The sequence below is a fragment of the Accipiter gentilis genome, chromosome 30, assembly GCF_929443795.1.
Source record: "Accipiter gentilis chromosome 30, bAccGen1.1, whole genome shotgun sequence".
In the NCBI taxonomy this organism is placed as follows: domain Eukaryota; kingdom Metazoa; phylum Chordata; class Aves; order Accipitriformes; family Accipitridae; genus Astur; species Astur gentilis.
In genome coordinates, this window is record NC_064909.1 from 17,054,401 (window position 1) to 17,067,903 (window position 13,503).

General features: G+C 42.6%; 1 protein-coding gene across 1 annotated transcript; it reads left to right on the top strand.

Moving 5' to 3' along the window:
* The first annotated feature begins 4,313 nt into the window (after positions 1-4,313).
* Positions 4,314-12,815, top strand: PCARE (photoreceptor cilium actin regulator). The gene is made up of 2 exons (XM_049833659.1): positions 4,314-8,353; positions 12,471-12,815. Exons 1-2 carry the CDS (start codon positions 4,590-4,592, stop codon positions 12,598-12,600), a joined length of 3,894 nt encoding a protein of 1,297 aa, XP_049689616.1. The 5' UTR covers positions 4,314-4,589; the 3' UTR covers positions 12,601-12,815.
* The last annotated feature ends 688 nt before the right edge of the window (positions 12,816-13,503 follow it).

Here is a 13,503-nt window from a genome sequence, read left to right on the forward strand (position 1 = left end):
TACAGCTGACCTCAAGCGGTCATACAATTTGTCTTGACTCCTTTGGGTCATCTGAGTGTACCAGCAGCCCTGTGCAGGCAAACACCCCAAACTGACTCTCTTTAATTTTGTACTTGTATTTCTTCTGCTGTTAATTCCTTTATAAAGAATTTTTGCTGGAGAAGGAAACTGGTTTCCTACCTGTTTTCAACAATTGTTTTTTTCTTCTCCTGCTGCTGTTTAAAAAAAAGGGCTCTGATTTTGCAAAACAGTGTTTTGAAAGCACTGAGTTCATATTTATTGCCTCATGCAATCCGTCTGAAGCAATTTACTTAGAAATAGAGAGAAGGCACCAGTTGAGCTTCAGACAGCCTGTTCTGAAAAGTTTATCCTTGACCCAGAATCAAGATGAATTTTGTCTTTCACTTGCACCATCACCACTAATAAAGGCTATGTGTAGACTCACTGGTATCATTTAATTCTTTGCAACTAGATTTACTTCAAACCATGATATTCCTATTCCTTACCATTGTCAACAGGTTTCCACAGGGGAAACAGGATGAAGCTTTGTAAATCTTTCTGTCGGTGATTACAGAAAGGAGAGAATCTATTCCATCTCCCAGAACAGTGTCAGCTCCGCGGGAGAAGCTGACATAAACCCCAGCAATTTCTTATTTATTTAGCAGTATCTAGGCCAGCAACATGAAGAGCTCCCTGGTTATATTCAAATTGCTGATACAAAAGAAACCTGCTTTTTCTTCTTTCAGAGTAAAATAGCTCTTTAAAGTTGTTGTTATCACTCAAGGTCTCTGTAGTTCCTCAGTGAGCAGAAATTCAGTTTCCCCAGAAGTCATCCATAAATACAAACCTTAAATTTTTAAGACCTGGTATAAGCATTTATGCGCATTCCACTTTTAAAGCCTGCAATGTCTTGAAAGCAGTCCCTCATTATCATTTTTCTTTGTTTCCATAATTTTTAAGCTTACGGTACTAGTTTCACACTGAAATTTCATATAATTTTTAATCAACTGATTCTTCCTTCATGAGGCCCTAAAATCCATCCCGTGGTTACGGCATTGGTAACACCTCTGGGGTCTGAGTAGCACAGATATCCGTCCATGTTCAGGCCTTATTCTTGCCTTTTCTAGGGCACTTCCAGTGCCGCTTTCAAACTAGTCTTTGGTTTTCATCATCTGTTGCACCAACCATGTCTGACAGGGTTTGGGCATTTAAGTTCTTCCCTCGAGGTGTGCTACGTGACCAGGCAGCTCCCTTGGAATTCGAATACTGCCAATTTTAACAGTAGGAGGAAAGTATATGAAAGGAAGAGCAGAGGCAATTTACACACAATCCATATGCAAAGGAAAGTCTCCTTTAATCCTTAATTATCTTATGTTTGGTGCTTTCCTAGGGTCTGTTCCTCAAACACAGTTTTGTCTTCATCTGGGGCACTTGTAAAATTGCTCGAGTCAGCAAGTACACAGGTAACAACACTTGGGGCAGCTACTTGAACATAACCAACTGTTTCCTTTTCAACTTGTGTTCTTTAAACAGTAGCGTTGTACACCAAAATACATGACTATAGTAACTGCACTAGGAATGACATCAACACATAGCAATCATAAATTACAGATTACAAATTCATCTAATCCCCTTACAATCAAAAATATTTCCTTGTCATTCTCCTCATCAGTATTCTCTTCTACCACCGTTTTTTATCTAAGTTACCCATTTTGTCTTCTCTTTTATTGCATGACCATGAGACAAAGCATTTTCCTTAGCATTTTTCCACGAGGTAAAGCATTTGGGTTTTTCTGAAATGCGTCAGACATGCAAAGCAATGTATAACTACTTAGTAACAAGAATATTGATGAGGAAAATGGAATTTCATAAGTGGTTGGAAACAGGCACGTCAAAGTTCCTGCTCTCTCACAGAAGCTCAAAAATTTCATGCAACATTAAATAGTCATTTTGTATATATATGCAAACTGCAATTAAAGTTAAGATAAAGCAGATGCCTTGTTAAAACACTTTTTCTATGACCCTGGATCACTATTTAATAATAAATAATAAACTAAATATTGTTTTAATATTAATATTTGAAATAATAAATGACTACATAATAAATAATCATAAAACAGGATTTTGCTTTTCTTTAACCATCCATGTATTTCCTGTAAGATGTTAATGCACGGCCTGAAAATAACTAGGAAAAAAAACCCAAAAGTGACGTGACTATAAAATCAAAGGAAAAAGTGAAGAAAAAGAACTTCCCAAATACAACAAACAACTTGCATGGAGTTAATTGTCAAAATTCCCAGTGTGAACAATGGCACAGTTGGAGCTGCCTTTTGAAGTAAAGTCACAAGACATTTTATAGCACAAATATTAAACAGCTACATAAAGACGTCCCTCAACTCCCACTGTAAACAGAAGAGGTACACCAAGGCTAGTTGCTTGATCTACTGCGTTTTCCTTGACTTACTGTGGAGGGCTATAGCATTCTGCCCATTAGGATCACTAGGATGAAGCAGCTGCCTAAATCTGCTCCATTTCTCCACTTTGAACACATTAGATATGTGCCTAAAAGGGAATGCAAAAAGAGCTGGGACAGTTGTGTAGAAACCACATCATGGTGAGACACAGAAGCAGCCAGAGCATGAACTACGTGACTTGCAAGAAGTGGAACCAAGAAGTAGTTACCTGACACCTTCCAGAAAAGCATTGAGGGAAATGACTCTGCCATCATGTATATTAAGTACAATTTCTGTGTTCCAGAAAAAATACTTTAGAGAAAGCATATAGAGTTGTAAAAATTTTCCTGGGAATCACTGTCATGCCTTGTCCCCTGTAAAACAAGGTAATTTTTTCTGGTCCTGTTGAACAGAAAAAGAGATTTGAACAATAAGGCTACAGAGAACACTGACTTTCCATGCAGATATTCAGCTATGGCAGTCCAGCAAGGAATGAATCACATAAGCAGTTCTTTAAAGTCTGAGAATGTTTTATAGGCTTGGCAGCACGCAAAGATTTTTGGGAATTGGACGAGATACCCATGACCATGCAGTTAGAAATCACATTGCTAAAGAGAACCCGTAAGCTTCTAGCCAGCATTAGAGTTGGCCGCTGTTGTCTGTAACCTTTGCGACACTGAGAAATGGCCACCTTCAGTAGAAAAGCTGTGTCTGGAAATTAGAAGACGAATCCATTTAGGCCAGTCTGAGTAATGAAGAGGGAAATTGGGGGTGATTGCTATTATCACTCTTATCCACATAACGCCTTTCATAAATAAATACTTGGAAAAGATAAGTATCTTCTGCTTCACCCAATTCCTACTTTGGCTCCTCTAATTTCTCTTTCAGAGTGGTATTATTCTGTTCTGACCTCAGACGTGATTCAAACAACAGGTTGTTTTGGGTTTTTGTTTGAGTTTTTTGGTTGGGGTTTTTTTTCAGAAATGGGTCTATATTTTTAATTTGTTAGCTTTTTTCCTTAGAGTTTTAACCCGTAAAGTCTTGCAGTTAAGAGAACTAAGCCTTGGCCAATGAAAAAGAAATAAAGGGATGCAAGTCACTTTTGTGACTTCAAATTTTATCCCAAGACACTGAGAGGAAGGAAAAGATAAATTTTCTTTTTTTTTTTTTTTTTTAATCTGAAATTCTACAATTTGGATCCACTAGATACAGACACAATCTTAACAACACATGCAAAACTTGTTCAACAGATACTGTTATTGTGCAGTTTGGGTTTTCAGGTTGGGAAGCTATCTAGAAGAGAAAAAAATGCTTTCCAAGAATGGTCACATGAGGGCAAGAAAAAAAAAAAATAAAAATCTTGTTTGGAAGTCTTAGAAGGAAAAAGTAAACAGCTTGTCACTTGCAAGTAGGGGAAAAATTTGAAGACCCTCCAGGCTGAAGTCTAACAGGCATCTCTAACCCATTTGATTTCGTGTCTTGTACTCTCCAGTGGGTACGTACTCGGTCAAGGTCACCTTTCTCTTGGTTAAGGAGTATCTAGTGGCATTTATGCACCTGTTCAAATAGTTTCCCTTCAAAAAGGTTTCAAAATACAGTCTCTTTCTTTGGATCTCTGCATTCAATTGTATGTTATGTTTTTGCAACAACGGAAAAAAGGAGGAACAGGTACGAAGTCCTTTTGCCTCCCAATACAGTGCAGAAAAAAAATATCTGCCTTTATAAATACAACACGGGTGCTGACTGGCTGGTGCCTGCTTACCCTAATGAGCTTAAAATCTTATTTGTAGTGGACATCTGTCAAGACAGAAGTGAGGCACACAAGTCCTCTTAATCCATTAGCTCTAAATCCAGCAGAGCTTTCACACTCCCTTTTTGAATCAAGGAAGAAAACCTGAGTTGGAACGTACAATGGAGCAGTGCACAACTTCAAGAGCAGATCCTAGGCAGTAAGCACGTGAGATTTCAAGGCAAACAACAATGAAAACTGACAACAAAACTGGGATCGTGATGGAAAGCTCATGAGAAAAAGGCCAGTCTGCAGTTCAGGACGAAACAGTGAGTTTAATTCTTTGTTGTGTCTTCCCTAGTTCATCTGGATTTTTAATCAAAAATAAAGCCAAAGCCAGAGAAAAGATGGGCTGCACACCTTCTCACAGTGAGATTGCTAATACTATTGCAAGAAGTGGTCTTAAGGCTTTGAATAAACCCAAAAGTATTTTGCGTATTGATCCAGGCGAGAAAGGAATCCCTCTGCTGGTTAAAGGTTCATCTTGCTACTATATTGATGAATTCTACCAATATGAGATCCAGAGGAAAGAAAAGGAGGATAAACTATCAGAGGAGGACAAAAATGATCATTTGCAGTTATATTCCAAGGCTCATTCAGATCCCCTGATTTCCAGGGAAGACAAAAAAATTGAGAGGGCAGCCACAGATGCTGATGTCGTTATGTCAGAACTGATTGAGTCTCAGAAACACATCACTGAGGCCATACAGATCAGAAAGCAAAGCTCCTGTGAATCAGAAGCATCGGCTTTCATTTGGGATGACAAGAATGAAAGCAATGCAAAGCAAATCCCAAAGAAAGGAAAGAAGCAAAAAAATCACAAGCTGGCAAAGCAAGGTCGACCTAGCAAAAGTAAAGAAAAGTCTGGTTTGGCCCCGTGCGAGACAGAGAAAAAGGTGGATTTCCCAGAAGTGCTTGTTAAGGCTCATCAGAGTGCGTACGCCTACTTAAATCCCAACCTCTCCAAGTATGAATCTATACTTCACATGGCCAACCAGGCTACCCAAACTCAGCTCTTCCTACAGCAGATGGTAACCTTTCTGGTACTTCGCTTTGATGAAATCAACCAGCTCTTGGAAGAAATTGCCAATGATGGGGAAAATCTTCTCAAAGATGTAGGCGGGAATCTGGCATGGCCAGCAGAAAAAGGTGATTTGAAGGAGCACCCTGATCTCCTGCAACAACTGCTGCAGTACACAGTCAATAAAATGCAGTTACTGAGTGGGACACTGGCCTCCCTCACCTCCGACGCCCTGCAGGAGACATGCAGCTACCTGCAGTCTGCTGCCAGCACCTTGGAAGGAAAACTGAAAGCAAAGCAAAGCTTTGACGAGCGCCTGCTACAGACGGTGAGGCTGCTTGAAGCCTCAACAGTGGGATCCTCCCCGTCCCAAGGTGATGACAGGACTCTGTATTCTGAGGACAGTGGCATTGGCGTGGACAATGAATCCCTCAAAGAGTTCAGTGCTCTCGGCCTGCATGGAGGACAAGCAAGCTGTGATTCCTGTGCACATGGACATCTGTCTCAAAAGCATGCCAGAACAGTGGAGCACGTGCCTGATGGGACAGTGTCAACGGGCACAGCCGCATCCCATGACTGTGCGCTTGAAAGGCATTTTAAAGATATATTTTATTCATCTGTGCAGAGCAGGGAAGCGACTTCTTGTCAGGGTGCAGTACCAGGAGGCATTTCTACCATGCCCCAAGATGCAAGCTTGAGCAAAAGCCGTTCCTATAACTCCTTCCAGTCTGACTCTACTCAGGAAGGTGAACATTTCAAAATCTGTGAATCAATAGATTTTCCTTCTGATGATGATGATGACGACGATGAAGGGAGCACCCTGGGGGAGGATGACGACAACACAAGTTTGTCAGAAATGGGGAAGGATGTTCTGCCAAGGAGGTCCCTATCTTCGCCTGCACTTGCTGATAACAAACAAAGGCAGTCCACCAAGAGGACGGAGAACGCAGAGACAGAGGAGATTATTCTGAAGATGAAAGATGCCATCAGTGAAAAAATTAAGTTTGTCCCAGCTAAATCCAGGCGTAAGGAATGGATAGAGGATGAGAGTGGAAGAGCAGTCCTAACAACAAGGCCCAGTACAGCAACGGGCAGCCAGAAAACCTTCAGGAAACAGCAACGGTCCAGGTCAGAGGAGTCCCTCAGGAGCCAGGCAGAGGACCCGACTCTCCTAGAGCTTCAGAGAACTCAAAAAGAGCTCAGCAAAAGGCTGGAAATGTTTTATGGAAAGAATGATACAGGTGACAACCCAGAGCCTTGGAAATCAAGAACAGCACCTTATCTGCAAGATGAGCAACTTATGTCTAGGTCCTCCAGCAAACTGAAGGCGTGCCTCTCAAAAAATTTCAGCATCCTGCCTAACCAGGATAAAGTCCCTTTGTTCATGGTTGATCAAAATCCTGCCCATCAGCTGGATGAAAAAAGAGGCAGGAAGCCTTTAAGAGTTACTGTGCCCACCCAGGAGACATCAGGAGGCAAAGAAAAGGAGCCTCCTGGAGCCCAAACACTCAGTGGCAGCAGCTGTGCCCCCCGACAGACTGTCAAAAAGCTTATTGAAACGTTCAGTCCTACTGACGACCTTGTAAAAGATGCACCTTTAAGATCTTTAGGACCAATAAAGTGCATCAGAAAATTTGGACTTCCAGTTATCCCACCCACCATTCCCTTTCAGAGAGGCCTGGCACCTTTAAATCTTAAGCACCGTATTTCCCCAGTAGAAGACACAAACCCTTTGAACACCGATGGAGTTTCTTCTGACTTCCCAAAAGCCTTTCCTCCTGCACCAGCTGCAGAATTAAGCAAGAAGGATACAAAGGAAGAGACTGGTGAAGACATTGAGAGCCTGCCACCACCACCACCTGAAATGTTAATGGACACTTCTTTTGACTTATCTGAGCCTGAAGAAACTGCAAGAATAGAACAAAACTCTTCAGAAGATGCCAAAAAGCCCACCAAAACAGAATTTCATGCTACTAAGAGATCGCAAGTTTCCCCAAAAATGAAAGCTTCCCTTCAGTCCATTGACTTATTGCCAAGTAAAAATATCAGCGGCCCGAGTGCAATTGCTAATAAAGGTCTAAGGAATACTGGAGCAGGGGACGAGAAACTGCAGAGGTACTCTCTGGAGCTGAACCCTACCAATGTGCACATCCCTACCCAGGAGGAGATATTGGCAACCCAAAGAAAAGAGGCTGCAGATTTGTACAAGCAAACCCATAAAATTATTCCTCTTCAAAATCCCAGTGGGGTTTCAAAACCACACAGCAACAGCTCAGAGAGCAAAGAGCCCAATTCACCTGCGTCTTCAGTGCAATACCAGAAGCACGGTTCTCCCGATTCGCTCAGGAGAAACGAAAAAGGCTCAGCGTTTGCCAGGAGGGTCTCCCCAACGAGAACTCCTCCTCCTTCTCCGCCAACTGAGAAACGGCTCTTCAGCCCCCCAACACACCACAGACACTCTCTGCAGGCTTTTAGCAACCCGCAACAGAGCTCACCCACCACGCAGAGGAAACCCAGTCCCCCCTCCAGCCCCAGGGTACCCAGCCCACCCTTGCAGAAGAAGCTGCCCTCTCCACCACCCCAGCGAAAACCACTCAGCCCTCCCGCGGGACACAGGCAAAGCTCGCTGACGCCGCACCGGCTCCCGGGCTCCCCATCCTACCGCCAAGATGCAAGCCCCCCTCCATTCCCCACTGCCCCCTCCCCACCAACCTCCCCATCCCGCTCCTACAAGGGGCCAAGAGCTGGGCTGGATGCTGGGGACGAGCACCAGCTCTCCTCCTCCAAAAGGGGCAGCAATGTCCGTTCGATATTTTGCCCCGCCACCTCTTCCTTATTCGAAGCCAGACCTCCACCAGTACCCACCAAAGCCGCTGCGGAGGCGACCAGCCAGCCTGAAACTTCACAGGTTTCCCAAAAGAGCAGTCTGCTTTTCCGGCAGCCCGGAGACCGGACTAGAAAGCTGTCCCTGAGTGCTGCCAATCCTCAGCCTTTCGTGAGGAGAAGTTTCTCTGACCGCCGACCAGGGGTCCAGTTTCGTCTTCCAGCTCCCGTAACAGCTGGCAGCGAACCTGCGCTTAACCAAGCAAGGTAAGAAACCTTCCACTTTAGGCTGAGAAAGCAGAAGTATAACACTGCGTCGGCTTTCTAAACTCCTGATGGGAATTTAATGTCGTTAGAGATTTCCCCGAAAAGTGGCCTGTTCACGTACAGAACAGGTGGCTGGGCAAAGTTAGCACAGTAGTTGAACTAGATGATTCTTGTGGATCCCTTCCGACTGAAATTATTCTCTTCTCCTCCATTATATTGCCCCAGATTTCAGTAGACTACCAGTTTGAGTAAAGGGAAGAGTTAATTTTCCATGGCTTGCTCAAGCCTTAGACTTACACATCTGCTGTGACAGGCACCCCAGGGAAAATTCAGTGTTGATTTCATGGCACAGAACTCCCTTTATTTGCGTGGGGGCTAAAGACATCTGCATTCAATTCCTAAAAGATCTGAAGTAACCCTCAGGTTATAAATATCTTTAAATAACCACGAGAAGGTAGGCTTGGACCAAGAGGAAGGGTATCGTTCCTAACATCGGCCTTTAAGCCAGTAAACTGTTCAGCTGAAATCTGTATTAGAATGTTTCAAATCAGGTGGCAAGAATGGCAGACAGATAATGTGTAGGCAAAGATCTGTATGGACGTAATTATAGCTTGAAATTTTGAGCTTCTTGTGTAGGCTTTCAGGTCTGGATGCTGATTTCAAGTCTGACGGGTCCCAGTTTTCAAAGTGGAAAAACCTCCCATGGCTACTGGAGATTCATTGCTCTGAAAAAGTCAGTTTAAATAAATTGAAGCATCAACATACACCAATTCCAAGTCTGCAAAAGCATTGATGGCCATTGTTATAAAATCTGGGCTTAGCTTTAAATTTTCTCTACCACTTAAAAAAAAAAAAAAAGAAATCACAAAACCAGCCAGAAAACAGGAATGGGTATTTGGGAATACACAAAGATCAGTGTAACAGCCTAGAATTACAAAGTGGTGTTATTCTAGTTTCTTAGCATCTTAGGACGTTTAAGTCTATTAAGCTCTACGCTACGCAAGAGGATTAAGACCCTTCTCAGGTAAGCTTTCCTCGTGTGAGGAGTACTTTTATTCTTGCCACAGAGCAGCTGAAATCACATGAATCATCCCCATGAGTAGGGATTGCAAGACTAAGCCTAGCAGGAGTTAAAATCACACAAGCACTCAATGTGTTGCAGTACAGGGACAGTCGTGGATACTGAAGTCCCCAAAGACAGAATAAGGACCAAGTTTCCCACGCTGACAGTAGAGGAATGTGCTGAACAAAACATGCAAAACACAGTGGGAAATGCAAACCGTTTTGCATTCCCAGTTCTAATATTGCATTATATTCTGACATTTGAAGATTTCCTAAAAGTCCTGTACATTGTTGCTGGGTTTTCTGTTGTTGTTGTGTACTGTGTGAAGTCAGCGTTGTCTACTCCAGTGCCTGCTAGCAGAAATAAATGTTTTCAAAAGAGGCTTTATGTCAAACCTTGCAAGACAAAAGCCCTTGGCAGCTTTATAGATCAATTTTAAAAACAGTCTATTATAAATTGTTAGCTAATTTATGCTTCAATGGGGTGCATTATCTTTCTATTGTAGTCTGTCAGAACATAGAGAGTAAAATAAAAAAATAACTGTAAATAAAATCATCCCCTTCATGAAAAAAATTATATATCCTAATGTTATGATTTACAGCATTTTGGAAGAACTATATGTATTCTGAGCCAAATTCAGCTTACCATTTATACAAATGGACATCAAAAGTGGTCCTACTGAGTTAGTCCAAATTTATATCAATATAAGCAAAAGGGAAATTAGCCCATTAATTACCACACGCACTGATTTAAGATGCAATACGCTACTGTGTGTTTTCTTACGCTTAAAATAAGCTGCCTTCAGTAAATTTTTACAGACCTTGCAGTGAACGGCCCAATACAAATACCACAGCAAATGTGCCGATGGCCAAAGAAGGACCATTTTAGGAATCAGCATGTGGCAAAAGTTCCGAGAGCCCCTCACATCACTGCTGGTCATCTTCCACTGAGGACCAGAGCGGTCGCCACAGCTGTGAGCACCACATCCCTGTGCACAGATGCTGAGCCCTGCTCTTATAGCAGATGCCATAACAAAGCACCACACTCTGATCCATCTTTCCCCTTCAAGCTCATTAAACATCCAGGGCTTCCTCTGCTTTGCAATTCATTTAGCTGACAGAGGGAAATTTCAAAATGTCTCCCTAAACCAGACGTTGTATACCTAAACCTGCTCATTCTGGCCACGTTTGCGTCTGGTCTCAAATTCACAAGCTATTCCCACCCAGCTGTCAATCTCCTTTCCTGCATTCCTTTCCTTGCTCTACCTCTCCTCTCCAAATATAACAATGACTTTTTTTTGTCCGTGTGGGGGTTTTGTGTGTTACTAGCAGCTTCAAGCACTAATTGCAGGAGGGAGGGGAGACAGAGTCAAACCTGCAAAAGCATCACTCTTTTATAGGTAAAACATTTTGAAAATCAGTGAGTTAGCCAGTTTCTCCCATGCTCCCAAACTCCAGGATAGATCCCTCCAGTTTTTCCATGCCCAGTTAAAACATCCATTTGCTGAGAAGCAGATTGCTAAAGATAATCTGGCAGGAGCCTGTACAAGCAACGTGTTCCTCATCAGGCAGCTGAGTCCCCTCTCCCACCCACCCTATTTTAGCAGAAACACACACAAAAGTCAACTTCTAACTCATTTTGCTAGCTAGCATTGCCAGGAATTAAATGTCAGTGCTGTGCACAGATTTGCATGTCTCCTGTACCCTCGACTGCTCCCCTACAAGGCAAAAAGCGCTCCTTTCCCAAGCATGTCTCCTGTCCATCCCATGCTCTAAGAAGTATCAGGACTTAAAATATCGTTATCCCTAACTAGGGCTGGAGCTAGAGCTTTTCTGTTTACCTGGACAAGAGTTTCAGGCTCAGGTTTCAGTGCTCAAGTCAGTACAACCGGTTCCCATTTGGACAGCCTGTGGGTGGATAGACTGGGCTAAATTTGCTGATTTCTAAGCTTGGTCATTTGACAGCAATCAGCAGTTATTGGCATCTTATCAAGGCATAACATGTACAATTGCTGTGCTCACAGAAATCTTGTTAATCTGTAATAGGACTTCTGTGTATATAGTCAAATGAAATAATATTTCATTGAGACTGCTAATCTCCCAAGAGGTAGAGCAGAGATAGAAGATTAAATGCTATCGCCTTTAAGATACTCTTCAAGGAGGGCTCAAGAATGGATTGGGTTGACTGAATCAGGCCCAAAGCAAGTAGCCCAAGTGAGACCTTCTGCAGCTGGGGGTTATTTGAATCTAGATTAGTTTCATGGCTGGTCATGTATCACAATCCTCTTCATCCGGCAGTTCAAATCATTAAAGTCCTAGCAGTCAGAATAGGAAAGTAACAGCTTGTCTGTAGTTGAAATCTAATTCAGTTTAGCAGTTTATGTACTTAAAATACAGTAATGATTCCCAGGTAACTCTGGAATATTTCCCCATATTGAGCTTAAGCCACTTTAATTAGTTACAGCAACACAGGGCACATTTCAGCACGAAGGCCCATGGCGTGAGATATTGATGACTAGTTCCACTGCTATAATCAGTCTTGATTCATAAAGTCCCTGTGCCCCTAGAGATTGCCAATGCGACCTCAAGAACATCATTTACACTTTCTGTGTCTCAGTTCCCCTGTCTCCAGAGTGGCAGATTTATACCACCAGAATACCCATCCCACAGTCATTTTGGCATACTCAGAAATCACTGTAACCACGCTAAGCAGATGCATAACAGAGTTAAGACCTTTTCTCCAGGAGTCTGGAACAAGACTTTTCATTCAAATCTGTCTCTATCTGCAAGTGAACCCAGATTCACACTGATCCCCTGAAAACATACAAAACACTGGCTTCCCAAGAGAGTTTTGGGAGGGGACAGTACAGTGCATTTGGCATCACAAGAATAAAATCTGGATGGTGCATATAAAGAGCACGTATATAGGAGGAGGCAGGGAGTGACACAGTATTGTGCAGCATTTGAGCTTCGTGGGTTTACATGGTCTAATCAGCGCTGTTTTTAAAAGTCATGATTCATTAGCCTCTTAACTTAAGCATCTTTCCTTCTGCAGCTTGGAGGAGAGCCCTAGAAAAGCAGGCGACTCTTGGAACAGCCCTTGCGTTCCTGAAATCAAGGAGTCCAACAGATCCGCTTCCCACCCCGAGCTCTACGTTGTGGGCCAGGGGCTGCAGAGGGACTGACAGCAGGAGCACCCACGAAGGCAGAGGCACGAGCAACACCAGAGGCCCCAGAGGAAGGAAACAGCCTCACCCAAGCCTCCGAAAACACGGCTTCGTTTTTTCTCGCAAGGAAACAATATGATGGCATTGCATCTAAAGACCCAAACTGGCCCCAACAGTCTAATGAAATATCAGCAGAGTGGTAGCCACCTGCTTCTCCTTTGGATTGCATTTTATGGTTTTTGCTCAGCGTAGATCTTCGAGTTAAGAAACACTTTGCAGCTGGGTGAGTCTGAGGCAAATTGGTTTGATAAAGACAGGACCTGTAGCAAAGTCCTTTGTTTCACTGTTTATCTAAAGGGGTTCCAAAACTATCAGAAATTATCATTATTTGACATGTTATTTATTCAGGAGGCATCGCAGTTTCAGTTATGTAAAAAATGGCTGTTGTGACATTTCCAGCGGAGGAAGTAAAGTCCTGGACCAATTGAGTTTTATTGCAAAAACATCAATGCCTTCAGCAAAGCCATGTCTTTACACTAGGTATTTACCAACATGCAGAGAGAGAATAAGGTCAAATACAAGTTAAAGCACGATAACCCCTTTTAAAGGAATAAAATTAGGGATCTTATTCCTTCAAAAAGGCTTTGATCTTCTAAATCACCTTTGATTATCATGTAATCTCATCACCTCTAGTTTCCAGGGTACAAGGCTTAATCCTGATTAGAGTAGTTTTGTAATAGCCCAATCAAACAACATTATAAATCCTGAGGCACCTAAGGACATGTATCTGTTTTTTTTGTTTTGTTTTTTTTTTATAAAAGAAGAGAATGCTACCATTGAGAATCCTGTTCTCCCCAAAACAGGTTTATATTCTTTCTGATTTATGCAGTTTGAGGGGATTTATTGTAATTTCACTGAAGA